Source organism: Alosa sapidissima, chromosome 21 (assembly GCF_018492685.1).
Source record: "Alosa sapidissima isolate fAloSap1 chromosome 21, fAloSap1.pri, whole genome shotgun sequence".
Classification (NCBI taxonomy): Eukaryota; Metazoa; Chordata; class Actinopteri; order Clupeiformes; family Clupeidae; genus Alosa; species Alosa sapidissima.
This window is the reverse complement of record NC_055977.1, coordinates 3,780,303-3,807,462: the sequence shown is the minus strand read 5'-3', so window position 1 is coordinate 3,807,462 and position 27,160 is coordinate 3,780,303. Positions and strand designations below refer to the sequence as shown.

At 45.0% G+C, this 27,160-nt stretch overlaps 4 protein-coding genes across 7 annotated transcripts; all 4 read left to right on the top strand.

Annotated features, from left to right (window-relative positions):
• Positions 1-288: 288 nt before the first annotated feature.
• Positions 289-1,062, top strand: LOC121696124 (gap junction beta-3 protein-like). The gene has a single exon (XM_042077452.1). The coding sequence runs from the start codon at positions 289-291 to the stop codon at positions 1,060-1,062; it is 774 nt and encodes a 257-aa protein (XP_041933386.1).
• Positions 1,063-6,658: 5,596 nt separating this feature from the next.
• LOC121695407 (gap junction beta-4 protein-like) lies at positions 6,659-11,380 on the top strand. The gene is made up of 2 exons (XM_042076207.1): positions 6,659-6,790; positions 10,113-11,380. Exon 2 carries the CDS (start codon positions 10,166-10,168, stop codon positions 11,027-11,029), a length of 864 nt encoding a protein of 287 aa, XP_041932141.1. The 5' UTR covers positions 6,659-6,790; positions 10,113-10,165; the 3' UTR covers positions 11,030-11,380.
• Positions 11,381-13,299: 1,919 nt separating this feature from the next.
• Positions 13,300-21,582, top strand: pef1 (penta-EF-hand domain containing 1). 4 transcript variants are annotated; one of them, XM_042076206.1, is made up of 5 exons: positions 13,300-13,335; positions 14,174-14,477; positions 16,865-17,020; positions 17,742-17,885; positions 20,009-21,582. In XM_042076206.1, the coding sequence occupies exons 1-5, from the start codon at positions 13,315-13,317 to the stop codon at positions 20,233-20,235; spliced, it is 852 nt and encodes a 283-aa protein (XP_041932140.1). In that variant the 5' UTR covers positions 13,300-13,314; the 3' UTR covers positions 20,236-21,582. The 4 variants fall into 4 exon arrangements, with proteins under 4 accessions (XP_041932140.1, XP_041932139.1, XP_041932137.1 ...); XM_042076205.1 differs by having other exon boundaries at positions 14,174-14,483; XM_042076203.1 differs by lacking the exon at positions 13,300-13,335 and having other exon boundaries at positions 13,981-14,483.
• A 93-nt stretch (positions 21,583-21,675) lies between these two features.
• On the top strand, positions 21,676-23,549 carry smim12 (small integral membrane protein 12). The gene is made up of 2 exons (XM_042076210.1): positions 21,676-21,763; positions 22,280-23,549. Exon 2 carries the CDS (start codon positions 22,289-22,291, stop codon positions 22,562-22,564), a length of 276 nt encoding a protein of 91 aa, XP_041932144.1. The 5' UTR covers positions 21,676-21,763; positions 22,280-22,288; the 3' UTR covers positions 22,565-23,549.
• The last annotated feature ends 3,611 nt before the right edge of the window (positions 23,550-27,160 follow it).

Here is a 27,160-nt window from a genome sequence, read left to right as displayed (position 1 = left end):
TTTAAGTTAAATTTATGTCACATAGAAACATCACCTCAACATCCGCTAGCTGCCTGTCCCCTGAATACACTGTAACAAAACGCAGTCTGTGTGGACAGCCCATGCTCCAAAATCGGCAACAAAAACATCCTGACAAATGGCTCCTCGACAATATGCGTGTTCAGGAGCATTTTAGTTGCAGGGGAGGGAGGGAGGAGCTAGCTGGCAGAAATGTCTTCCTGTCTTTCTTTTGACCTAAATATCTCCCTGTCATTTCCAGGTCTCTGCAGCCACTAAATCATCTCAAAGATGACTTTGAATCAGCTGATATCACAGATTTTTGGAGCTAACGCGTATTCCAACTACTTTGGCCGAGTCTGGCTCTTGTTCTATCTGTATCGAGTCGTGGTCTACATTATATCTGCCAAGTACTTGTGGATTGACCATTTTGTGTGCAACACACGCCAGCCGGGCTGCACCAAAGTCTGCTATGAGCACTTCTTCCCCATCTCCCCCAGCCTGTTATGGGCCCTGCAGCTGGTCGCCATCACTTGCACTTCTTTGCTGGTGCGGTGCTGGTACCAGGGGCGCATACAGAAGAAACGCAGGAATACAAGCAGCCACAAGGGGGCACACCTACATGAGAAGAAGAAGCAGAACAGCTTGTGGTGTATGTACCTGCTCAGCCTGCTACTGAGGGCTGGTTTGGACGTGCGTTACCTTTTTCTCCTCTACCACATCTACGATGGCTACGACACACCCAGTATCATCAGGTGCTCGGTGAGCCCGTGTCCGAACATCGTGGACTGCTACCTCTCGCGTCCCACCGCAAAGAAGATCTCCTTGCTCTTCATGGTGGTGTCGACGTGTGTCTGCATCGTCATGAGCGTCTGTGAGATGGTCTATCTGATCTACCAGAAGATCCACAGGCAGTACAAGAAGAGTCGCCAGTGGATGTTTCCGGAGAGACATGAGCTTGGCGAGCTCGTACTGCCCAGGTCCGACCCGACCGCTTCCAGAGCCCTGTCCAGAGCCTCGTCCAGAACCTCGGTCCAAAACCCCCACAGTCCACAGTTATATTAGATTAGATTCAACTTTATTGTCATTGTGCAGAGTGCAAGTACTGAGACAACGAAATGCAGTTAGCGTTTAACCAGAAGTGCAAAAAACAGTGCAGTGTGAACAGTATAGAGAAGTGGTGCAGTATAAAGTCTACACAGTATGATAGCATTACTGTAACATTACAATGAATAGCCATAGGTGGGATAGGGTGCCACCTACTGTACCTTGTTGTCCCTGGTGGTGGTGTGTATATGTGTGTGTGTGTGTTCAATAGCGTGACAGCCGCAGGGTAGAAGCTTCCTCTGAACCTGCTGGTACGGGTGCGGAGAGACCTGTAACTACAAAGTTATTGTAAGCTAAAACAGTTGACATGACAGTGACGTGGCTCTGCGGCGGCCATTTTGGATGTTTTTAAATTGCAACCCAAAGGGAAACAGGAGCCAGTGTGTGATGCGGTCACAATCCATATCCACAGTTGGATATGATGCAAAGCTGAAATGAGTGCTCATTATCCATCCTCTTCCTCTCCTCCTTCCTCAAGAGTCCACCCTAGTGTGGTCGTAGTTTGGAGAATAGAGACTTTCAATATTTGTAATGGTGTGTGTGTGTGTGTGTGTGTGTGTGTGTGTGTAGTTCCAAAACTAGTTCCAAGACTACTTTACTAAACTAATTCTAAGCTACAGCCGGCCTGTCACCTCTCTCCTCTGAGATGATAGTGATATTTGAAGACATAATACCCTCTTTCATACCAAGCCCTGCTCTCTCCTCTCTCTCTTTCTTACTAAGCCCCTCTCTCTCTCTCTCTCTCTCTCTCTCTCTCTCTCTCTCTCTCTCTCTCTCTCTCTCCTCTCTATTTCTTACTAAGCCCCCTCTCTCTCTCTCCTCTCTATTTCTTACTAAGCCCCCCGCCCCTCTCTCTCTCTCTCTCTCTCTCTCCTCTCTATTTCTTACTAAGCCCCCCGCCCCTCTCTCTCTCCTCTCTATTTCTTACTAAGCCCCCCCTCTCTTTCTCCTCTCTCTCTCTTTCTTTGTCTTTCTTTCTCCTCCACTTCTCCACTCTGTTTCCTTACCGCCTCAGTTTGTATTCTGTCTCCTCCCTTGTATTGAATACAGGGCGTGCCCATATCAGGAAGAGGGGAAGAAAATGAATTAACAAGAGAGAGGAATGATAACCCACCCTACTTAGGAATGCTTGATCCTTCACCTGTCACAATTTAAATCCCCAGATGCTAGTTTTCACCTAAGTCCTTAGTCATCAGAGACCAGTGTTTCCAAAGACCTTAGCAGTCAAAAACAGGTCTAATGAGAACATCTGCTGTGTTTCCGTGTTCCATCTATCCTGCTCCTGTGTTCTATCTGCTCTGGTTCTGTGTTCCATCTATTCTTGTTCTGTATTCTATCTGCTCTGGTAGGAGGTTGTGATATGATCCCATAGCCTAGCACAGCTGAGCACCCTAGCAGCAGAGTTGTGAATATATGTTGTGAATATATTGTAGGCTGTTTAATCTGTTGGATGAGATGCCAATGAGTAGGGTGTTGCAGTAAACTAACCTGGAGGTGATGAAGGCATGAGGGTGTTGCAGTAATCTAACCTGGAGGTGATGAAGGCATGAGTAGGTGATGATGGCATGAGTAGGGTGTTGCAGTAATCTAACCTGCAGGGGATGAAGACATGAGTAGGGTGTTGCAGTAATCTAACCTGGAGGTGATGAAGGCATGAGTGACAGTCTCACAGGCAGATGGGGTGAGAGGGGCGGAGTTTAGAAATGTGTTTCAAGTGGAAGAAGGCTGTTTTGGTGATGTGATTGATGTGTGAATCAAAGGAGAGGGTAGAATCGACCATGACACCAAGGTTTTTTTTAGCTCAGCAGAAGTGGTGGTGAAGTAGGCTAACCAGGAATGGCTATCTGAGAATGTGCCAGATTTTTCAGTATATGAGGGGTGGAAATGAGGATGCCTTCTGTCTTGTCTTGGTTGAGTCATAGCATATGTAAAGGTTTCTGTTTGTCATCTTGATTATTTCTCTCTTTCTCTTTGATGTGCCATCTCGTTATTTTCAATGTCAGTCTGCAGTGTTGACAATGCGGCGCAGCCGGTTTTGGGCTGATGGTTTTGAGAGCAGAGAAATAGGACATATGACCACGACAAAACTCCCCAGGCATACTATAGTCTATACTACCTCTGGCATACTATAGTCTATACTACCTCTGCTGGCATACTGTAGTCTATACTACCTCTGCTGGCATACTATAGTCTATACTACCTCTGCTGGCATACTGTACTGTAGTCTATACTACCTCTGGCATACTATAGTCTATACTACCTCTGCTGGCATACTATAGTCTATACTACCTCCCCAGGCATACTATAGTCTATACTACCTCTGCTGGCATACTGTAGTCTATACTACCTCTGGCATACTATAGTCTATACTACCTCTGCTGGCATACTATAGTCTATACTACCTCTGCTGGCATACTGTAGTTTATACTACCTCTGGCATACTATAGTCTATACTACCTCTGCTGGCATACTATAGTCTATACTACCTCCCCAGGCATACTATAGTCTATACTACCTCTGCTGGCATACTGTAGTCTATACTACCTCTGGCATACTATAGTCTATACTACCTCTGCTGGCATACTATAGTCTATACTACCTCCCCAGGCATACTATAGTCTATACTACCTCTGCTGGCATACTGTAGTCTATACTACCTCCCCAGGCATACTGTAGTCTATACTACCTCTGGCATACTATAGTCTATACTACCTCTGCTGGCATACTATAGTCTATACTACCTCTGGCATACTATAGTCTATACCAGCGTTTGTCAAACTGTGGGTCGCGACCCACTACTAGGTCGCGGAGACATGCCAGGTGGGGCGCGAACTGACGTGAAAAACAGGAGGTTTTTTTATTTATTTTTTTATCTGGGCCCAGGTAGCACCCGATGCGCAATGAACGCACTGTGTTATTCACAGGGAAGCGCTAGTGTCAAGGCAGCTTAGTTAGTCCCGACCTACATGAGATTTTGAACGTTGTTGTGAGAGTGGTGAATTTCATCAAGACCCGGCCCTTAAAAGCGCGTCTATTCTCCGCACTTTGCGAAGAGATGGTAGCTGACCAAAAGGCTGTACTGTTTCACACCGAGGCAAGGTGGCTTTCCCGAAGTAAAGTGCTGTCGCGCGTGTTTGAGCTCCGAGTCGCCTCTTCTTGGAGGAAGAGCGCATGTTTGAATCTGCAAGCACGTTCACTAATGAACATTTCTTGACGAAGCTGGCCTATCTTAGCGATATATTTGATATATCTTAGCGATACATTTGAGTTAAATGTCCAGTTACAAGGCAAAGACAAGCACCTACCTCACCTAGCAAATAAGATTACTGCATTCACCAAAAAAACTTGAGTATGGGACAGGCGCCTCGATCGCGACAGTATTATGCCTTTGAGATTTCTGAGCGAAATCGCTGAAACGTCTGATTGGGAGGCACTCTTGTGATCCCATGTATTAAACAGTAGGCCTACATCACATCCCTGCAAAGTTTATTTAAAAAATATTTCCCAACCAGCAGTGCTCAGTATGACTGGATTATGGATCCATTTAATGCAGCATGTTGGTATTTCATTGAATATATTGTACAATGCTGTAAAATGGCCTATGCTTCCTAATATAGATAGATAGATAGATAGATAAATAGATAGATACTTTATTGATCCCCAGGGGAAATTCAAGAAATAATATGTTGCTGGAAAACAGAAATATGTGTGTTATGTATTTATTTATTATTATATCTGCAGCACCAGCTGATTTTAACTCTGTTGAAGAGTTAGTTAAGTTAAGATATATTTAGAACTTGTCATTATTTCAATAAATTTGACAATTTTAAGCTTGACCTACCACTTTCTTAGAGCGATGAGGGACAGGTGGGGCTCGAGAATGCCCCCTTGATCAAAGTGGGGAATGAAAGAAAAAGTTTGAGAACCACTGATCTAGTTTGTTAACTACCACAGTCACAAGTTGGGTCGCGATAGTCTATCATTTTTAAAAAGTGGGTCCCCAGAAAAAAAGTTTGAGAAACACTGGTCTATACTACCTCTGGCATACTATAGTCTATACTGCCTCAGCAGGCATACTATAGTTCTATACTACCTCTGCAGGCATACTATAGTCTATACAGTATATAAGTATATATACTCTTTTGATCCCGTGAGGGAAATTTGGTCTCTGCATTTATCCCAATACGTGAATTAGTGAAACACACACAGCACACAGTGTACACACAGTGAGGTGAAGCACACACTAATCCGCGCAGTAAGCTGCCTGCAACAACAGCGGCGCTCGGGGAGCAGTGAGGGGTTAGGTGCCTTGCTCAAGGGCACTTCAGCCGTGGCCCACTGGTCGGGGTTCGAACCGGCAATGTCCGAAGTGCTAACCAGTAGGCCACGGCTAGTCTATACTACCTCTGCAGGCATACTGTAGTCTATACTGCTTCTGCTGGCATACTATAGTCTATACTACCTCTGCAGGCATACTGTAGTCTATACCACAGTTCAGTCTATTAGAGAAATGAGGAAACTACTTGATTATGTGTATTGATTCTAGTTAAATTAATACCACACACACACACACACATACAGAGAGAGAGAGGGGGAAAGAGAAACAGACAGTGACGCATACAGACAGAATGTCAAACACACACACACACACACAGACAGACAGAGAGAGAGGGAGAGAAATTGACAGACACAGACAGACACAGTCTCACAGACACAGTCTCACACACACACACACACACACACATATTCAGGCCTCACAGAGCACAGTCTGCATATCTACCTCACAGCGTTACTTGTTCATGTTGTAATCCTAGCTTGAGACCCCTTTAACAAATGTCTTCCAGCAAGACTGGACATCTGAACCACCAGACTCCATCAGGGAGGAGCCTTCAGCTCATCAAGAAAGCTGTCTGGGGGAGGGAGAGGTCTCTGACCTGAGATCAGTGATGGCATGACTCAGACCTGTTTATAAACACTGGCCTATATGTTTGGTTCTAATGGAACGGGGAGTGGGAGCGGTTCTAAACGGCATTCTTGCATGTGCTCTGAGTTTGTACAAACTGGTGGGGATGTTTGCTTTGGTTGACATCAGTGTGCTAAAACGCAAGGAGAGCTGGAGCCAGGCCATGCAGCTGCGTGTGTGTGTTTCTGTGTGTGTGAGTGTTTGTGTGTGTGTGTTTGTGTGTTTGTGTGTTTGTGTGTGTGTGTGTGTGTGTGTCGGGCCATACAGCAAGTCGGGCCATGCAGCTGTTGAGAGCTAAGCTGTATTCTGATTGTGAACGCAGCAATCAAAGACGGATGCTCCATCATAACACACACACACACACACACACACACACACACACACACGGATGCTCCATCATAACACACTCTTACGGTTGAGCAACGAGGCCATCCTTGCGAGGTTTCTACGCACTACTGAAAAAGAAAAGAAAAAACAGCGTCTAACGGAGGTGTTTCCATGTAGACGTAGCAAGCTGGAGCAGGCCTAGCGTTGCCTAACTGTCTGAAGCAGTGGAGGTTCTAGGCTACACCTACACTCGTGTTTGTCACTCACGCACACACCCTGAAGGCGAGGCTAAATCAGAAACCTCCATCTAGCAGGTTAGTCCAGATCGTTGCCATACATACATGATAGGAACACGAACGCTGGTTTTGATTTCATCTTCTTCTTCAGCTTCAACAGGTAAGGAATGCATATTTCATTCTGACTTTATTTTCAACCCAACAAAAAATATAAATTGGGGTTTGAAGATCAGTGTAAATGTTACTGCTACAGGCAGAAATTTAAAGCATGCCTTAAGTAGCCTACTCCACCATGGATGCTATGTGTCGTCATGGTAAATATTTTCCCCAAAAAACACAGAAATTACACACAAGTATTTTGCCGAGGGTACTCTCACTGGTTGCCATAGGTACTCTCACCGGTTGTTTTCAAAAATAAGCCAACAAACAATAATGTAGCCTAATGGCACATCCTAGTATTCTATGCCTCTGTCTGCCCTGTCTTGCTAAGTGTTTTAAAGAGCAGGGCATGGCAGTGGAGTCTCTGTCATGTCCCGCGTTATGAACAGAGCACTATCTGTGTGCCTGCACACTCGCTCGTCAAATTGGATAACTTTATTCACAGCTAGAAGTAGGCCACAGACAGAGGAAGGCTTTGACGAAGCCAACGGAATTGTTATTCCTGAAAGCCTAGGCATCGAGTAGGGAGGCATATGATCAATCTTTTAAAACTGACCCTATTGTTTGATATACCAAATGACAGCATCACTTTCCCATCTACGAAAATAGATTAACATACTTGCCTGGACAAGCAGTGCAATCAATGTGAATACAAAATGGTTGTCAAGGGTGAAATATGCGGAAAGCTATTTTAAAAGAAACATTGCATTTCCTTCTGTCCACGTCACGAAAGAGGGACAAAAAGTCTGACCTCAACTATGTCCAGCATGTTTGAGAGGTGAACAGTGGACTGGTGACAAGTGAAGATAATCTGTCTGTTTTTTTCTGTTTTTCTTCTTTTATTTTCCTCTGCGACCGTGTAATTAGTTCTGTCATGGCTGTGGCGTGTGATCTCAGAAATGACCTTTCCTGCGTCGCACCATTAGCGTGGGAGACAAGTGGAAGGGAAGAAATTAAAGAATGAAAGGCACGCTAAGTGCCAGCGCCGTCAATAAATTAGCTCCTCTCCCTTCCCCCACCGGGAGACCTGCGGAGCCATGCCTCTGGTCCACACGTGTCCAGCATTACGCTGACATTTCTGGGGGCGTGTGGACTGTCAGAAGTCTGATACGTGCCTTTGTCACCAGACATCCATTACTGCTCCTAATGCACTGCTGCCCCGTAGCCTCTGATGAATGACAGATGAATAGGCACTAAGGTGATTACGTTTGATTTTTAGCAATGAAAAGTGAGATCCCCTTACTGACATTCAAGTTCAAGTAACTGAATAGTATGATGGATATGCTGAGATATGCTGCTGTAAGACCTCGATAAATCAAGTGGGTAAAGAGACAATGGAATCAGTCACTCAGCTCAGCTGTAGCATCTGACGGCCGTGGAGACTTCAGACAAAACGAGGCTCAGCTCGGCTCTACCACACAGACAAAATGCAAAACATGGAACAAGTATGGGCTGATCCCAAAAATACAGTGTTTTTTTTTATTCACATTCCAGTGTGCTGCTCCAAAAACAAACAAACAAACCCTGAAATCTGCCTTTTTTTTTATCTCCGATCAAGAATGACCGGATTAGGAGTGCCTTGCCTTTATTAGTCACAGACTTGTTTGGGTTCTCGGTGAGCACATTTAAAGCAACTGCATTCAGATAAAGTCTCTAAGGTGTCTTGGCTGCAACCACGGAGCCCGAGGACACTTCACTTCATCCCATTTCAGAAGGATATTTGAGTCAGAACATATCAGTTTTGCATCTTTTCCACCATCTGGTGAGATTGCGTTTGCGTGCATTGCATTTGTGCACTTTGTGGCACTCTCTCTGCTTTTAAAGCAACACCAAAGAACTTTCCCTCTGTCGCACACACTCTATTTGTTTATCCAGCACCGGCTTTGCAAATAACAATGTCCGCAGACAAGGTAGAATATGTTGCATGATTTATGAAAGTACGATGTATTGCGACATCAAACGCAAGTCAAATTTGTAGTTTCTTATGTCTCATTCTCATGCCTTTGGTACCAGTTTTCAACCAAAACAGCTCTTCGTTAACCTAAACAAGATGGCAGAGAACACCCACACAGCTATGACACAATGTCCAAACACGTCTTAAAAAGAGGGGTGGTGCGCACATCCAAAAAAAGTTTCCACAGGGGCTAGACAATTGTATCAGGTATAAAAGTTAGGTTGGTCTGCACACTGTTTTTTTTGCTCCAGAAGTAAATTTATTTACTTAAAAAGGCAACGTTTTGATCGCTTAGAATCTTCATCAGGCATGCCTGAAGCGATCGAATCGTTGCCTTTTTTTAAGTAAATAAATTTACTTCTGGAGCAAAAAAACAGTATGCAGATCAACCTCCCACTTACAATGTCCACTCACAATATTGTAATGCCGGCCCAAGGATATTACTGAGAAAAAAGTGAACTGCAATGTCCCTGTTTCTTAAGGCAAATTGCAGCCGTTGTGTATTTCTAGGAAGTTTACCAGTATATATTTAATCCCAATTCTTTAAGCACATAGGGCTACTGAAGAAATAGAGGCAATAAAACAGAAAACAATACATTTCCCATATTCAGTTTGTCCCTGAGATTTAATTGGCACACACAGCCTTGTCTACCTCCGCTAGCTTGTCTAGTCTCCTTTCACACAGCTTGGGATTGAGCCGCGCGATTTGAGTTATGAATGAATGAATGGCTTACCACAGCGATTGAGCCGCACGATTTGAGTTATGAATGAATGAATGGCTTACCACAGCGATTGAGCCGCGCAATTTGAGTTATGAATGAATGAATGGCTTACCACAGCGATTGTGTGGTGTGTTTGCCCTCTGCTGACCCACCCTTTTACACACCCAATTAATGGACTTGGAGAGTGTCGGTCTACATAACACTGCACGCCGGGAGAACATCCCTCAGTGGCTCATTCAGCTGGGCTCACTTACAATGAAGGAAAGGGAGACCTATACAAATATTGAAGGACAGCGTTGCAACAAAAGAATGGGTGTGGGAGGCTTTTGGGAGCTTTTTTGAAACCATCGAAACAGAGAAGTTTGATTTTTATAAAAGTCGAAAAGAGAGTTTTAGCGTGGGAACACAACAAAATTGATTGACTGAAAGAGTATACAGAATGCTCATCGTCTCAGTTCATAGAACACTTTTCTGAGTGCTTTTGAAACAACAAAAACAAGTCAAGTCTTGACTTGACTTGACAACAAAAACAGCACGTCAATGCAATGCTTAAAATATAAATGGAAATCAGATGGAGATACTGAGATACTGAGATGGGGATTGTTTTCTTTCAAACACATTGACCAATCTGTCCATTTCTTTTCCAGATCTCCACGTCCAGGTTCCTGTGTAGTCAGGCCCTGACCATCTCTCCGAGAAGATGAACTGGGGGGCCTTAGAGTCCCTCCTCACGGGGGTGAACAAGTACTCCACCGTGTTTGGGCGCGTCTGGCTCTCCATGGTGTTCGTCTTCAGGGTCCTGGTGTTTGTGGTGGCTGCCCAGCGCGTGTGGGGCGACGAGAACAAGGACTTTGTGTGCAACACGCTGCAGCCGGGCTGCTCCAACGTCTGCTACGACCACTACTTCCCCATCTCCCACATCCGCCTGTGGGCCCTGCAGCTGATCTTCGTCACCTGCCCGTCACTGCTGGTGGTGGGACACGTCAAGTGGCGCGAGCAGAAGGATCTCAAGTACACCACCAGCCACAAGGGGGCGCACTTGTATGCCAACCCGGGGAAGAAACGCGGCGGACTGTGGTGGACGTACCTGCTGAGCCTGATACTGAAGGCCGGCTTTGACGTTGGCTTCCTCTACATCCTCTATCACATCTACGATGGCTACGACATGCCCAAACTCTCCAAGTGCAACCTGGCGCCGTGTCCGAATGTGGTGGACTGCTACATCTCTCGTCCCACGGAGAAGAAGATCTTCACGATCTTCATGGTGGTGTCGGCATGCGTCTGCGTGGCCATGTGCATCTGCGAGATGGTCTACCTGGTCTGCAAGAGGATTCAAAAACTGTTCGTCAAGCACAAGAAGAACCGCCAGGAGATGTTTGCTGAGAGCCACGAGCTCGGCGAGCTCGCACCGCCCAGGAGCACTCGGTACAAGCGGTCCGACCCAACCGCCTCCAGGGCCCCGTCCCGAGGCCCGTCCAGAGCTCCGTCCAGAACCTCGGTCCACAACCTCCACAACGCAAAGCAGGAGGAGGCCGCCGCCACAGCAGAGAAGGGGAAGAACTAAACCACATGGCGGCTGGCATCAGGGTGGATCTGGCCCGGATTGTACCCGCATCCGGCGCCGATACAGGGCAGCTCAGATCTATCCTACAGACAGCTGCTTTCTGGACCGGACAGGTGGTCCTTGTGTTTGTTTGGGCCTCTGTCTCAATCCTGCACTTTAATTGGCCAATGAGAGGACTTTTTACTGACTGGAGATGACCCTCACCTCCATTAAAGGGACGATGAAAAGTGGAGGTCCCCGGTCTAGCCATGTTCTCCTAACCCCAAATCATAATCGACAACAAACACACACACTCAGTGGTGGAGGAAGTACTGAAACTCAGTACTTAAGTACTGACAACAAACGTGTTTGTCAAAGAGAAAAAAAAAATGTAATGTAAAAAGGAACGATGGTGTTGTAGAAATGCAGCGGAGTAAAAGTACAGGTAATTGCTGCAAAATGTAACAAAGTAAAAGTCAAAAGTATGCACTATAGATTCTACTTAAGTAAAGTACAAATACATGGAAAATTTACTTAAGTACAGTAACGAAGTATTTGTACTTCGCTACATTCCACCACTGCACACACTACATACATACACACGATACACACACACTACATACATACACACACGATACATCTGAACATCTGTGATATGATTATATATATATATATACACACACACACACATACATATATATATATATATATATACACACACACACACACATACCCACACACACAATATATAAACAAAATCAGCAATACTGAATGATGAGACGAATAAAGGTCTCTTATATATATATAATACACACACACACACACACACACACACACACACACACACACAGTCTCTTAACTGACACACAAACACTGATATGAAGGTGCCACAGACAACAGGGGTCAGTCAGGATATGACATGCCTCAGACTGGACTTTATTATAATTTTATTTTATTTTATTTTATTTTTATTTCATCATATTTAAAGGAATGAATGTTTTGCAGGAGAAGGCTGGACACCTGTGTACCGGGAGCAAGGTGCTAACTAAAGAAGCTTAAATAACGCACACAACTGAAACAGTCTGATCTTGAGTAATCTGTTATTGTGTGTATGTATGTATGTATGTATGTATGTAGTGTATGTACGTTTTTGCTCACACTTTACTAGGACAGTTTGCCCACAGACTCTCTACAGATGCTCAGATTAGATATTCAACAAAAATTGCACATGCTGAGCTTGAATCTTAACAAATGATCTGGGCGCTCCATCCAAGTAAAGTATTAGCTTTTTTTATTTGTTTGTTTGTTTGTTTTTGTCAACTAGTTTGTTTATTAATTCTTGAATGTTTCACAAGTCTTTTTTTTACATCTGAAGTGGTTTTATTTGAATATGAAGAAGATTAATGTTGCCATCTAGTGACAGAAATGATATGAACATACAAAACTTTTGATTTACTATGGTAAACAAATATATTTTACAAAGTCTACAAATACAGCTTCTATTTCTATATATTAATTTTGTAAAGAAAACTGCTATTGGAGTCTTTAATGGGTAAACACAAAACAAGTGGTCCAACAGGAAATATTTTCTCTCTCACACACACACACACACACACACACACACACACACACCTACACACCTGTAATGATTGCCCAACATAGGCTATTACGTTTAGGAAACTGAAGGAGTGGCAATAGAAAGCATTCCATTATAAACTTGGGAGTTCCACACAACGTGGTTGGCTGGTAGACTTTTGACATGTCACATGACAATTAAGTTAAGCCTACTATAGCCCACATGTTTGGGCTATAGCATGAAGATAAACCAGATAAGAACACTCCTCATAATCTTATCTGAAACAGGTGATCAGTAGGTCTACTTCTCACTTCAGCATATCAACACAGTCTACATGATCATGGATCATATAGCGGAATTAGACTTCATGTCCAAGTCAACCCATAGGATAGGCCTATGCATTGTTTTTTGGTGGTCAGGCTACAGTTCCTATACACAGTTCATGGTATAATATATTTTTGATATCAGATTGTGTATCCTACTTATAGATAATTGTTTGAGTGCAACGCAAACTCCCTAGATAAGTCACCGCATACTTCCCCTGTCAAAAAACATTGCAAACAAACAATGTGTGTCATTCAGCAATGCGTCAGCTTTTCCGATCTGCTGGACCAATCAAAGAGCTTAGAGAGAGGTCCAGCTTTGATTGAGTTTGACTTGGTCCAATCAGCATGCGAAAGGCGGGCTTGTATATATACTGGTGAACTGGGCGAATGAAGAACTTAGAGAAATGAGTTTTCATTACGGACAGGTAGTTTCCGGGTTGGGGTATTCATTTTTTAAGTGTTGATTATATGTTTTCATTGTGATTATGTTTGAAATTGTGGATTGTCTTTGTCTGGTGTCGGTTGTGTTGGTGTTCACGTTAAATCGACTCATGTTCACGTTTTTGTTTTTTAGCAAACTTGTTAAGCTTTACTGATGCTAGCTTTGCATTAGCCTAGCTACCGAACTATAAACAGTACACTTAAGATAATGGTTTAAAACATCGATACGTTGGTAAACTGTTAGACTATGTGTCTATAAATAGCGACTCTGTCTTTGTGTTATCGAGGGTATAAGTTAGAAGAGCTTTATAACGTCATTAGCGGTGTCGGAATAGGAGTTAGCTATAGAGGATGATGGCTAATGTTTTGGAAGTGCATAAATCCGTTGCCTGTCGTTGTTGCCTACTTACTGATGATTTATACTAATGGACGTTTGCGTGTTTTTTGTTTTCAGGCCTTCCGTCGTTAGCAACATCTATAAACCGACTGCACCACCAGACACATAGATAGACTCGTTGCAGTGAGAGGCGTCCTTTTCTGTTTTATATGGGCAGTAACGCACTGGGCGCCTCACGTTTTGTGCGCCTTCTGCGCTTCGCCCGGAGCGCCACGAATTGAAAAAGTTCAACTCACGGAAAAGCGCCCGACGTCATTCTTTTTTCAATTAAAACGTAGTGTAGCCTACCTCGCGTTTTACAAGCGTCAAGCTGCCTCCTGTCTGACCGCGCCCTAAAGTGCATCCTCTGAATGGCAACTGCCAAGTCAAGTTATATTCACATTGAAATGAACTCAGTCCAGCATGTCGTGCTTTCTGTCTCACAGGGCTATCCAGGTGGTGGACCTCAGCACCACACCCCTCCCGGGGCACCTTATGGGGCCAGCGCTCCACCTGGGGGTCCCGCTGGGGGGTACGGGGGCGCACCAGCCCAGCATGGTGGGCACTACGGAGGAGGGGCAGCCCCGGGAGCGCCCTACGGTGCCTACGGAGCTCCGCGTGGACAGTACGGCCCAGGGGGCGGAGGAGCCCCAGGAGCGCCGTATGGAGGCGGTCAGGCACCGGGAGCGCCGTACGGGGGAGGATACGGACAGCCTCACGGGGGACCCTACGGACAGCAGGCACCAGCAGGTGGGGGTGAGATGTGTGGAGGATGTTGGTTTGTGTGTGTGTTTGTTCCATATCAGCAGTTAGGAAGCATGGTGTTTCTTGTACCCTTGAACCTGTAAAACTCAATGTTTGTGTGTGTGTGAGTTTGAGAGAGAGAGAGAGAGAGAGAGAGAGAGACTTACAGGCAGACGCAATACCTACCCAGTTGTGGAAAAGTTTGGGTTTGTGTTTTCGAAATCAGTACACTACAAAATCAAGTTTTCATTTACTTAAAAAATAATTTAGCATTGGTCTAGGTTAGGTGAATGTGAGTTGTGTGTTTAATGGGTGATGAGGTAGTCGGTTCCCTCAACACTGTATTAGTAGAAACTTCAGGTTAGTTAAATATGAGTTGGGTGTTAAAGGCAGAACATTTAACTAGTGGAATTGCTTCTTGTTAACGGTGTTGTGCACTGCACACTCACTGGTTTGGGACACAGGTTCTCATCAGCTGTTGTTAGACGCCTGACTGCTGGTTTGGGACACAGGTTCTCATCAGCTGTTGTTAGACGCCTGACTGCTGGTTTCTTGCTGTGTGCTTAGCATTATGAAAGATAAAGTGAAGGGGGTGTGATCATAGATATTAGAAAGCTAGATACCGCATTGTCCGTTGAGTTCTATTAGGTAGCATCGTAAACGTGGCCGCCATATTGCTGGGGACAACACCTTTACTGTCTATGGGCAACACTTGCCAGCACATCACAGACACCTGTTTGATGTCCAGTCAGAGTCACGTGCTCCTCCATTGGCCTCCAGTGATTGTTGCCCCCACCAATATGGCGTCGCTATTTACGTACGATCTGGAGCCCAGTGCGGTATCTAGCTTTCTAATATCTATGTTCTGGAGCCCAGTGCGGTATCTAGCTTTCTAATATCTATGGATGTGATGGCGTAGAGAGCACCCCAGGGTGCGGTATCTAGCTTTCTAATATCTATGTTCTGGAGCCCAGTGCGGTATCTAGCTTTCTAATATCTATGGATGTGATGGTGTAGAGAGCACCCCAGGGTGCGGTATCTAGCTTTCTAATATCTATGTTCTGGAGCCCAGTGCGGTATCTAGCTTTCTAATATCTATGGATGTGATTGTGTAGAGAGCACCCCAGGGTGCGGTATCTAGCTTTCTAATATCTATGGCTGTGATGGCGTAGAGAGCACCCCAGGGTGCGGTATCTAGCTGATGTGATGGCGTAGAGAGCACCCCAGGGTGCGGTATCTAGCTGATGTGATGGCGTAGAGAGCACCCCAGGGTGCGGTATCTAGCTGATGTGATGGCGTAGAGAGCACCCCAGGGTGGGCACCTGCCGTTAAAGTCCCTATCGGGAGGCTGTTTGCTTGTGTGTTTAGTTTTGTTATTGATTGGTATTTTGACTCCCCTTCTGTTTGAACTTTTATTTTGAGTTACAAATAAACCATTCATTTGTATGTTTACTTACTTGCTGTGTGTTTTCCTGTTAAGTTTAAATGAATAGTTTACGCCTCTGCATGTCCCTAGGCATTAACATTCAGGTGTAATAGTGACGGACGCAGATCAGAAGCAGGTTTATTGTGTGTGTGTGTGTGAGTGTGTGATGGGCACAGGAGAGGGGATGTGGTGGTGGGGTGTGGGTGTGTGTGTGTGTGTGATGGGCACAGGAGAGGGGATGTGGTGGTGGGGTAGGTGTGTGTGTGTGTGCGCACGCGTGCAGTGCTTGCTTGTTGTGCCCCACAGGCTGAGTCATAATCTGTCTCTCTCTAATGGCCACAGAGCCCATCTGGGTACATCATTTAACAACACACACACCCTTTGGTGTACACGTGTGTGTGTGTGTGTGTGTGTGTGGGTACATCATTTAACGACACAGCCACCCTTTGGTGTACACGTGTGTGTGTGTGTGTGTGTGTGCATACCGTGTGTGTGTCCTGCTGTTGTCATTTAGGGTGAACATAAATGTCCTCTCCTCTTGTCCCCTCAGGCAGAACCTGCTCATAAGCAGCCTCCCCTGCTCCCAGTGTAATGCAGTAATATGTCAGTAAGAAGCTCGTGAGCACAGTGAAGAGCTTGCTCCGTAGTCAGCACACAGCTGTTGGAGTGTGTAAGGACCCTTGAGTTGCTTCACACAGAGTTGTCTCAGTTAACTCAATGTAGTGCATGACCAAGTGATGCTCAGAGTGAGAGGAGAGGCTTGATTGTATGCACCATAACGATCAGGGGTGCGTTTCCCAAAACCCATAGTTGCTAACCTGTTAGCAACTTAGTTGGTTGGCAATGAGAAATTGCATTGCATTGCATTTTAGGAAACACACCCCAGGAGTAGAATGTTGGAATAGAACACGTGTTTTGTTACCTGGGAAACATAATGAAGTGGAACGCATCCTGTTCCTTCTCCTAGGCAACGTGCCCCCAGGAGTGCACCCAGAGGCACACCAGTGGTTCAGCACGGTGGACACGGACCACAGCGGCTACATCAACCAGAAGGAGCTCAAGCAGGCCCTGCTCAACTCCAACAGTACGCCCTTCAACGACGAGACCTGCATGATGATGTTCAGTGAGTACTCAGGCCAACACAGATGGAGGGCATTAGAGAGACGGAGAGAAAGAAAGAAAGAAAGAAAGATAAAGAAATGAAGGCACTGGGGAGGGGGGGAGAATGAGGTATTAAGAAAGAAGAAAAAAAAGTCACAATTAATTTGTGTAGCATTGATGTCCTAATAGATAGTACTGGACGTCCAGCGCTGCATTTATACAGTAGTGTAGTGATTAAGTAGTGCCAGAGGTTGCCATGGCGCTCCGGAACAGCCATATTTATCACTGTGTCCACTCCCTTTATTGCCTCTGTATTGTAATGGGGTGTGATCAGAGCAGCTATCGCCGTAGCAACCCCAACCCATGCTTCTGTCCGGTAGTGGTTCCCCATGTGCCGTGACCATGAAGTGGATAAACAAGCTCCATTGATCCCACTCTGTGTCTGCCCCTTAATCGCCCCAGTGTGTCTGCCCCTAATCACCCCTGTGTGTCTGTCGGCTCGGTTCAGTTCAATTCAAATGAATGAGCTTTATTGGCATGGCAATTGACACGTTTTTTTATTTTTTTTTTGCATTGGCAAAAGCAGAATATTTCAAACACAACGTTTACATACAGAGTACATGGCATGCAACATATGGCAAATATGCATCTAAGCAAGTGTGTGTGTGTGTATGTGTGTGTGTGTGTGTCCACGTGTGTCCACATGTGTGCGTGCGTGTGTGTGTGTGTCTCCATGTGTGCAGACATGTTTGACCGAAGCAGGTCGGGGAGGATGGACCTGATGGGTTTCTCTGCGCTGTGGACATACCTGCAACAGTGGAAGGGACTCTTCCAGCAGTTTGACCGCGACCGCTCCGGGAGTATTAACAGCAACGAGATGCATCAGGGTAAGAGCACTAGATGGACACACACACACACATACACACACACACACATACATACACACAGGCCTCATTATTTGTACTCTGTCTGTGTTTTCTGCATGAGGTACAGATATTTGACTATGTAGTACACACATACACATACATGCAAATACACGCACGTACACGCACATACACGCACATACACGCACACACACGCACACACACAGGCCTCATTATTTGCACTCTGTCTGTGTTTTCTGCATGAGGTAGATATATTTGACTATGTAGTACACACACACACACACACACACACACACACACACACACAGACACACACACACACACACAAATGTCACTTTTTGACTGCACTTTGTCTTTGTTCCATGCCTGAGATATTTGACTGTGCCGTACATAAACACACACACACACACACACACACACACACACAGAGAACAGGAATGATGTAATGGAGGCACAAGTTGCTGAAATAAAAAGGAGAGAGAGAAGGAAGGAGAGGTGGAGAGGCTCAGGAGAAGAAGAGGGTTGGGAGTGACTAGATGGAGAGATGAGAGAGAGAGTGAGTGAAGGAGGAAGAGAACAGAGGGTGAAGAGTGTGAATAAGAAGCTCTGGCTTCTCCGTCTCGGCAGTGTGTGTGTCAGTGGTAGAGTGTGTGTGTGTGTGTGTGTGTGTGTGTGTGTGTGTGTGTGTGTGTGTGTGTGTGTGTGTACGGCTGCTCTGTCTTTTTCTCCGCCAGTGCTCTCACCTCCCGCTCGTGCACACAGTGGTGCCCTGGCAGGTGGCATCCCACCTGTCGCTCCGATGCCCCCTGTGCCATCACCCTTAAAACACCCCTCGTCAATCCAACAGCGCCCAGCTCCCAGTGCACCTCTCCTCTCAGCATGAGAAGCGCCAGTCAGTCAGGCAGCGTTAAAGCTGTTCCAGGATTGGTGTGTGTGCTTTAAAACGGACTCTGATTAAAGATGAGGCAGACCCCTTATGTGGAACTCTTAATTGACGTGGCATAACCGATCAGATCTGTCGTCACCTCTAGACCACTCCTCCTTCAAGCACGTCATGAGTCACGCTCGTCAGATATCATAAAAAGCTGTTCTTGGATCACGCTCATCAGATATCATAAAGCTGTTCTTGGATCAGTTCTCTTGCTTGGCAGCCATGGCCGTTGCTGCCTGACAGTCGGTCGGCCTGGATTAGATTAGATTCCCAATCCCACCGCTGTGAGTCCGTGTCACTTTAGATTAAAGCGTCTCTTAAATATGGCGCCTTAGTGCTTTACAGAATAAGACAGAGAAATGTAAAACTCACTGATGTGACAGAACTGATCTCTGATACCATTAGGGCTGCTCTGGGATCAGCATGATTTGCTTTAGGCCTATAACTCAGAGGTGGTAAAGGTAGGCATGTGAGTCTAGTTTGTCATGACATGACAGATTGAGCTCTAAGCACTTAAGGGTAACAGAGAGGCTACACCAGACACGTGACTGAAGCGTTCCGTTCACGTTGCGTCTGCTACAACAAATGGCTTCCACTATGATCAGTGGAACTGGCTACGCCAGACGTGATGGCAGCGCGTACGTTGCATTGTACGTTGTGCGTGTACGTGTGTGTGTGTGTGCGTGCGTGTGTGTCTGAAATAAGCACAGCTGTGTTGTGCTGTGCAGCCTTGTGTCGTTTAGGCCTCCCATTGATCTGCAGTGTGAAGCGAGCCCTGGGGTTAAGTGCATGTGGAGACGCTGGAGAAACAGTCACAGCGGAGCAATCAGCAGCTGTGTGTGTGTGTGCGTGCGTGCGCGCGTGTGTGTGTGTGTCAAAAAGAACTGCGCTGCCTACCCAATTATGGGCTGATTTGTAGGCTACACTCTCACAGACTTCTACACAACCTCTCAGATTGGATGTGAATGTTGTTTATTTTCCTTAACTGATGTAATGAGGTAGACAACTCCACAGCTAGATATGTCTATGTCTCTCTGTGTCTGCAAATTATGATAGTTCTGTTGTCTAAACTGTTCTGTGAGTTTGGTGCACAGAGTTGGTAGGAGTGATCTGATTGGTGCACAGTTGGTAGGCGTTTCTGATTGGTGCAGAGTTGGTAGGAGTGATCTGATTGGTGTACCTCTCTGTCCCGCAGCCTTAGCGCAGATGGGGTATAACCTGAGTCCGCAGTTCATCCAGAAGCTAGTTGGCCGCTACTCCCCGCGCGGACAGGGCACGATGTACCTGGACCGCTTCATCCAGGTGTGCTCGCAGCTGCAGACCATGACCCTGGGCTTCCGCGAGAAGGACACGGGCATGACGGGCAACGTGCGTCTGAGCTACGAAGACTTCCTGGGCGGCGCCATCACGCGCCTCATGTAGCATCATCATCCACAAGATGGCCGCCAGCAGCAGACTCAGCAGGAGGCTGATAGACCCCCCATGATGGTAAACTGACTCCACAGCGCCCCCTACCATACCCTGGCACAGATACGCTCGCGCCGGACTGGAACTGGGTCTGTCCGAGAGTCAGCGTCCGTCTACGGACTCCTTCAGGACCAGCTAGCTCGCTGACAACCACGAACCAGTTTATGACTAAATTATCTACAACAAGGCCAAAGTAATTCACCCCCATTTCACCATTCCACACCCCCAGCTTTTATACTCAGGGCCAAGATCACGATGAATTGTGCTGCGGGAATTGCCTTCCAGCATCTGGTCCAATGCCTTATCTCTTCCCTTTCTCCTCTCTTAATCATGTGTTCTATTACCACTACACTCCACGGGGTATAATCAGTCATCTCAGCTCAGTAATGTGTGGGTACTAACCTTTCAGTACCTGACAGCCATGCACCATCATTTAGGATGGGACTATATACTAGTTTGTTGTGTGCCATTTCATTACAAAAGAAAAAAAAACACAGGAGTAAATGTGTTAGCCATATGTCTAAGCTGATAAAAGATGAATTGTTGTTTACATTTTTGTTTTTGCTTCACCATTTATTGCATTAGTCAGTTCAGATAAATAGCAGAGCAGTTAATATCATGTCAGGTAACATCTGATAACACTGACGATCTGTGCCACAAATGCTTATAATACGCAGATATAATCAGCCATAGCACTCATGTTTGCTAATGTATCCCACGTTCTATGAAAGCACAGCCTCTAGAAAGGCAGTATCACTTGAAGACCGACAAAAGTGCCATTTTCCCTGATCTACTCTCCTGTGCCTCTATGTCCAGCCATTAACACAGAATATTTAATGAAGTATATAGCCAGAGCATAATGCACTGAAGTTCTTCAGTCACTTTTTCTGTTGTGTGGAGAAAGCCAGTTTCAGTTTGTTGTTCACCAGTTTGTTTGGGCTGTATCTTTTAATGTAGGTTTTTTATGTTGTAGTTTTATGAAGTAGGAAGCACCCCCTGTGCGTAGCCTTCTTGCAGTATTTAAACATAATTCATAAAACTGGTCACAATATTGAAATGGCTAAACATATCTATGGGATGTGGGGGGTGTTTCTTAACTGGTACAATGACAAAAGGTGACTATCCATGTGAGTGAAAGGTTGGCTGTTGAATTCTGACATTTGGGGCCAAATATCTGGTGAAACTTTTCATTAAAAAAAAAAATGCAATCAAATGTACTTATTATGGAACGATGTACTTCATTACAAACCTTGTATCTGTGTGCTATTTTGCTGAAAAATAAATGATGGCTTACTTTGACAATTTGGTGTTTCTCATGAGGTTCGTAGATGGATGTTCTTTTTTTATTTTGACCACTGGGCGTCGCCCATGTTCAACACAGACAGGCACATCTAGTTTACGTCAGAAACGAATCAGCAAATGAAGTGCTTTGGGGCGGGCTTAAATAAGGAAGTGCGCGAGGAGCCTTTGCTGTGCCAAAAAGGTGAGTTGATTAGCGTAGCTTAGTTAAGTGGCATCGTACAATAGTATCAGTGTTACAATGTGATCTAAAAGTACTGATATATAGCAAACAATATGTACCGGCACCGAACCGAAATAAAGTTTAGTGTTAAAAGAAGGTGGAATTAGCTTTGCTACACTGTTACACCCGGCATGCTACTCTTGCATGGTTGCATCACAGTAACTTAGTCCTGCAATGTTAGATAACAAGCTAGTTTGCTAAATGTAGTTACTGTTGTATGAACATGAAGCATACAGATCAACGACAGAGCCTTGTCCTCAAACTCATATTAAGATCATATTACTCTCCAAACACAAGTCGTGCTTGAATGCTGCATCGATAGCATTATTAGCATTCTTCAGTGTGTATTAGCCAGTTAGCTTGGCTCTTCGCTATTGAACTGTAACAGCATGCTACCTATGCCTACTGATTAGCTGCGTAACAGGTCCAGTTGTGTGTGGTGGTCATTGTTTTGTGTTGGCGTTTGATCTTTCGCAGTTTGCAGCCATGTGGCCCATTGTCTGGACTGCCATGCGCACATACGCACCCTACGTGACCTTCCCGGTGGCATTCGTTGTCGGTGCTGTGGGCTACCATCTCGAGTGGTTCATTCGGGGGACCCCCTCCACGCACCAGGACGAGAGGGGTGTTTCGGAGGTTCGAGAGGAACGCAGACTGGCCGAGCTTGCTGGCCGGGACAGTACCGAGGTCGTTAGCCTGAAGGACAAAATCGAGTTCACGCCGAGGGCAGTGCTCGAGAGAAACCGACCGGTGAAGAGTTAAGAAAGTTGTGGGAAGTGTTAATCCCCGTTGACTGCTGAGGGGAACTTTGTCATCTTGTCAATCGTGCATCTGTTTCAAGAACAGAATCCAACCACATTCAGGTTCTAATCGTGTCACTGACACTAGAAGCTAGACCATTAGTAGAAGTTGCTGTCACATAGGCTATTTAAATTCTGTTGTATTTAAATTCTGTTTTTCTGTTTAAATTCTGTTGTATTATGTTGTATCAAAGCTGCGCACAATCAGACCCGACACACACACATACACATCAACATAAACATACACACCCTTCTGTTAGGGTGGTTAACCAAATTTGCATCCGACTCCCCATCACCTCATTCGAGTGTGATGTGATTGTATGATTTGGGGACTTGTTGTCTCTTTGGACTCTAGGTGGCGGTGTTGCACATGTATTTTTGACTCGTCCACCAGGTCTCGGGTGTGACTGTAAAGCAGAGCTGGGAAGGTCTGTGTGGGATGGGGGGCAACCGATGATAACTCCTTCAGTGTGTAAACTGAAGCAAGAGGCCTTGACAGAGGGGGGAATGGGGTGGCGGGCTGATTATCTCAGTACAGTAGTGTGTTGCTGAGTTCCAGAGTTTCTGTGGTCCATTTTGCAGACGGCTGTTTGGTCATTATGAGTGCCTGCATAAAGTGTGTGTGTGTATGTTATTAGTTAGGAACAGCTATTGTGTTATATGTCATCTGTATGGAACTCCAGAGTAAAGTGTTACTAGCTAAAACATGTACCCTATGTTACTCAACTGTGAAACTGTTAGACTTGGATTCAACCTTGAAGAGCCAGAGACTATCTGATCAGTCACTGAACACCCACTGAGTTAGCAGAGAGTCTCGGTCCTTGAGCTTGGCTGATGAGACTGGCACATAGGCAGTCTCCATTCCCACATACACTTGCCAGTTGTGTTAATGTAACGCCTCCTGTGTTGGTCTGTACTGTACCAGTAAAGTCAAAGAGCCCTTTTAACTGTGTGCGCTTGCTCATTTGATCTCATTTCTAGTCAAATCAAGGTTATTATAGCAGTGTTTCCCACAGAATTAAATTCTATTTGTGGTGGTAGGTTTGCAAAATTAACTTGAATGCAACACTTTTTAACAAATTAGCGCACCACATGCTCATTTGGTCTCATTTCTAGTCAAGACAAGGTTATTATAGTGCATTTCATACACGGAGGTCATTCAATGTGCTTTACATAAACAAAAGCATAGAAGGGCAATAGTCAAAGAATTGTTTAAAATGTGAAGATTGTAATAAAAAAGAAAACATAAAAACGCACAAGGTAAAATCATTTAAAAATAAAGAAGAATAAAAAAAACCTAAATAAAAGGTCTACTTCAGCACTTCAGACTGTAGATGAGTTGTGAACCAAATGCCAACCTTTGCCTTTATGTTTTGTGTGTGTGTGTGTGTGCATATGTTGTCTGTTATCATACAGGATGATGTAAGACATCTCTTTCCAGGGAGATTATAAGATGTCTAGATCTGGACTAACACTGATGAGCCATCTATTATTTCACGTTTGAATGCATGTCAGAATGTTTGAAAAATTGAAATTAAAATGTACAAGTTGAACTGCATACAAAACTTGTGCAGGGTGGTTTGACATCAGAGGTGTCGGCTATTCCTAGGGGTGGACAGTAACTAAGTACATTTACTTGATTACTGTACGATGTTTGAGTAGCTGTACTTTACTTGAGTATTAATATTTTTGGAAACTTGGGACTTACTCCACTACATTTGAAAGACAAATACTGTACTTTTGACTCCACTACATTTGAAATATGAGCATGAAGTATTCGTTACTTTTAACCACATTTGAGTCTTTGAATGCAATAAGGCAGCCGCGGTTCGAACCCCGACCAGTAGGAACGGCTGATGTGCCACCTAACCTCTCACTGCTCCCCGAGCGCCGCTGTTGTTGCAGGCAGCTCACTGCGCCGGGATTAGTGTGTTCTTCACCTCACTGTGTGTTTACTGTGTACTGAGTGTGTTTCACTAATTCACGGATTGGGATAAATGCAGAGACCAATTTCCCTCACAGGATCAAGAGTATATATACTTATACTTACCTTGACCATCTTGAAGTTTGTTTTTTTCCACAGTCCAATTTTAACTTGGCTAAATTGGTTGTGGTAATGATGATGACAATAGATTCTTCATCAGAACATCCTCCATGTAGCCTGGGAGAACTACACAAACCTGTTTGCAATAGATTCTTCATCAGAACAATAGATTCAGTGCAGTGTGTTTCACTAATTTACGGATTGGGATAAATGCAAAGACCAAATTTCCCTCAAGGGATCAAAAGAGTATATATACTTATACTTACTTATACTGTAGTGACTAGTGACCAAATAAACATGACATTACAATAGGCCTACATTAAAAATGAGAAATACGTGTACTTCTGAATACTTAAATATTTTTAAAAGCAAGTACTTCTGTACTTCAACTCAGGCGCGCCTGCAGGTGTACGTCCGTACGCACTGTGCGTACCATCACTCAACAACGAGAGAAAATTTACCTTGTGTGTGTGTATATTCACACCATATTGGCCTACCATACCTTTCCAACTATGCACAGTATCCCATTAGTTGCATGCCATCAGGCTATTTACAATTTTCTATTAGTAAAGTTAGTGAACACTTCAAAATTAACGCGCACACATGTTTGAGCAGGAGAGAATACGCACGCAGGCACGCATAGGCTACTTGTTTTCTTTTACTCGGCTTTCTATATGGTTATCAGCACACAATGTTGAGCTAATTCACTAACTCAATACTCATCATGGATATCACAAGTTTAAACAACGAAAACAGAAAGGATGGAGGCAACAAAGCTAGAGGAGCTATTCAAGATGGGCAAGAACAAGGTTCGCTAAGCAATTGGTGTGCTTGTCAGAACGACTGCATTACAGCTGTTTAAAGCCAGACGTTACAGTAGCTATAACATAACTAAAGGTAGCTTTAGCCTATAGGGATGTATAAAGTTGCCCAAACGAATAGGTAATTGTAGACGTTGTTGTTGCATTATTGCATGTGGATGTTGTTATGCTATGTATGCACGAACCTAAAGGAAAAATACTGTCCACGCGTGAACGTTTTTTTTTTTTTTTTCGCGGGGGGGTGTGATGGGTGTGCGTACCATAGCATTAATTCCTGCAGGCGCCCCTGCTTCAACTTAAGTAAAAATCTTAGCAACTTTCACTTGTATTGGAGTAATTGTAGGTGGTGTATCTATACTTTCACATAAGTCAAGGAATTGTGTACTTCGTCCACCTCTGGCTATTCCAAGTAGGTGGTAAAGTGACAGATCTGGGTAAGTTAACCAGAAGAAGTGGTAAACCTCCTGCTGTGTGTGTTAGCATAGCCTGGTGCTCTATGTGTTAGCATGGCCTAGTGCTCTATGTGTTAGCATGGCCTGGTGCTCTATGTGTTAGCATGGCCTGGTGCTCTGCTCTATGTCTTAGCATGGCCTGGTGCTCTGCTATATGTGTTAGCATGGCCTGGTGCTCTGCTTGTGTGTGTTAGCATGGCCTGGTGCTCTATGTGTTGGCATGGCCTGGTGCTCTGTTCTATGTGTTAGCATGACCTGGTGCTCGGTGTGTTAGCATGGCCTGGTGCTCTATGTGTTAGCATGGCCTGGTGCTCTGCTGTGTTAGCATGGCCTGGTGCTCTGCTCTATGTGTTAGCATGTCCTGGTGCTCTATGTGTTAGCATGGCCTGGTGCTCTGCTCTATGTGTTAGCATGACCTGGTGCTCTATGTGTTAGCATGGCCTGGTGCTCTATGTGTTAGCATGGCCTGGTGCTCTGCTCTATGTGTTAGCATGACCTGGTGCTCTATGTGTTAGCATGGCCTGGGTCTCTATGTGGTAGCATAGCCTGGTGCTCTGCTGTGTGTGTTAGCATGGCCTGGTGCTCTGCTTGTGTGTGTTAGCATGGCCTGGTACTCTATGTGTTAGCATGGCCTGGTGCTCTATGTGTTAGCATGGCCTGGTGCTCTGCTCTATGTGTTAGCATGGCCTGGTGCTCTATGTGCCTGGTGCTCTGCTTGTGTGCTCTAGCGCAGCGTTTCTCAAACTACGGGCCGCGGACCGGCACCGGTCCGCAACGTGGAGACTGCTGGTCCGCGGAGCCGTGGAGTGAAATTAGGCCCGGTGCTTCGTGTGATAATTTGCTGCGCAATTGATCAAGGAACCGCGGACCGACAGAAAAAGAAAACAAACGTTTCTGCATTCAGGAGGAAATACTTGCTAATTCGATGTCATTAGACATAGAGCCGTACAATTAAGTAGTGGTATGAGCGTTCATTCAATGCATGTGTGCGCGCGACAGAAACCGAAACTACCCGATAACGTTGGTAGCAAGGCTCCGCTTCAACCTGTCGAAAGGCTGTTTATTTATTTAACGGCATTTAATAGTGGATTCTTGCAATTTCCGGCATTTAATAGTGGATTGATAGTGGATTCTTGCAATTCTTGCAATTTCCATATAAACAGAGCAGAGACTGTATAATACACTGTCTAGCATTGAGTAGGCCTCTGAGTATAGTCAAGTTTGAATATAACGTGGCCAAA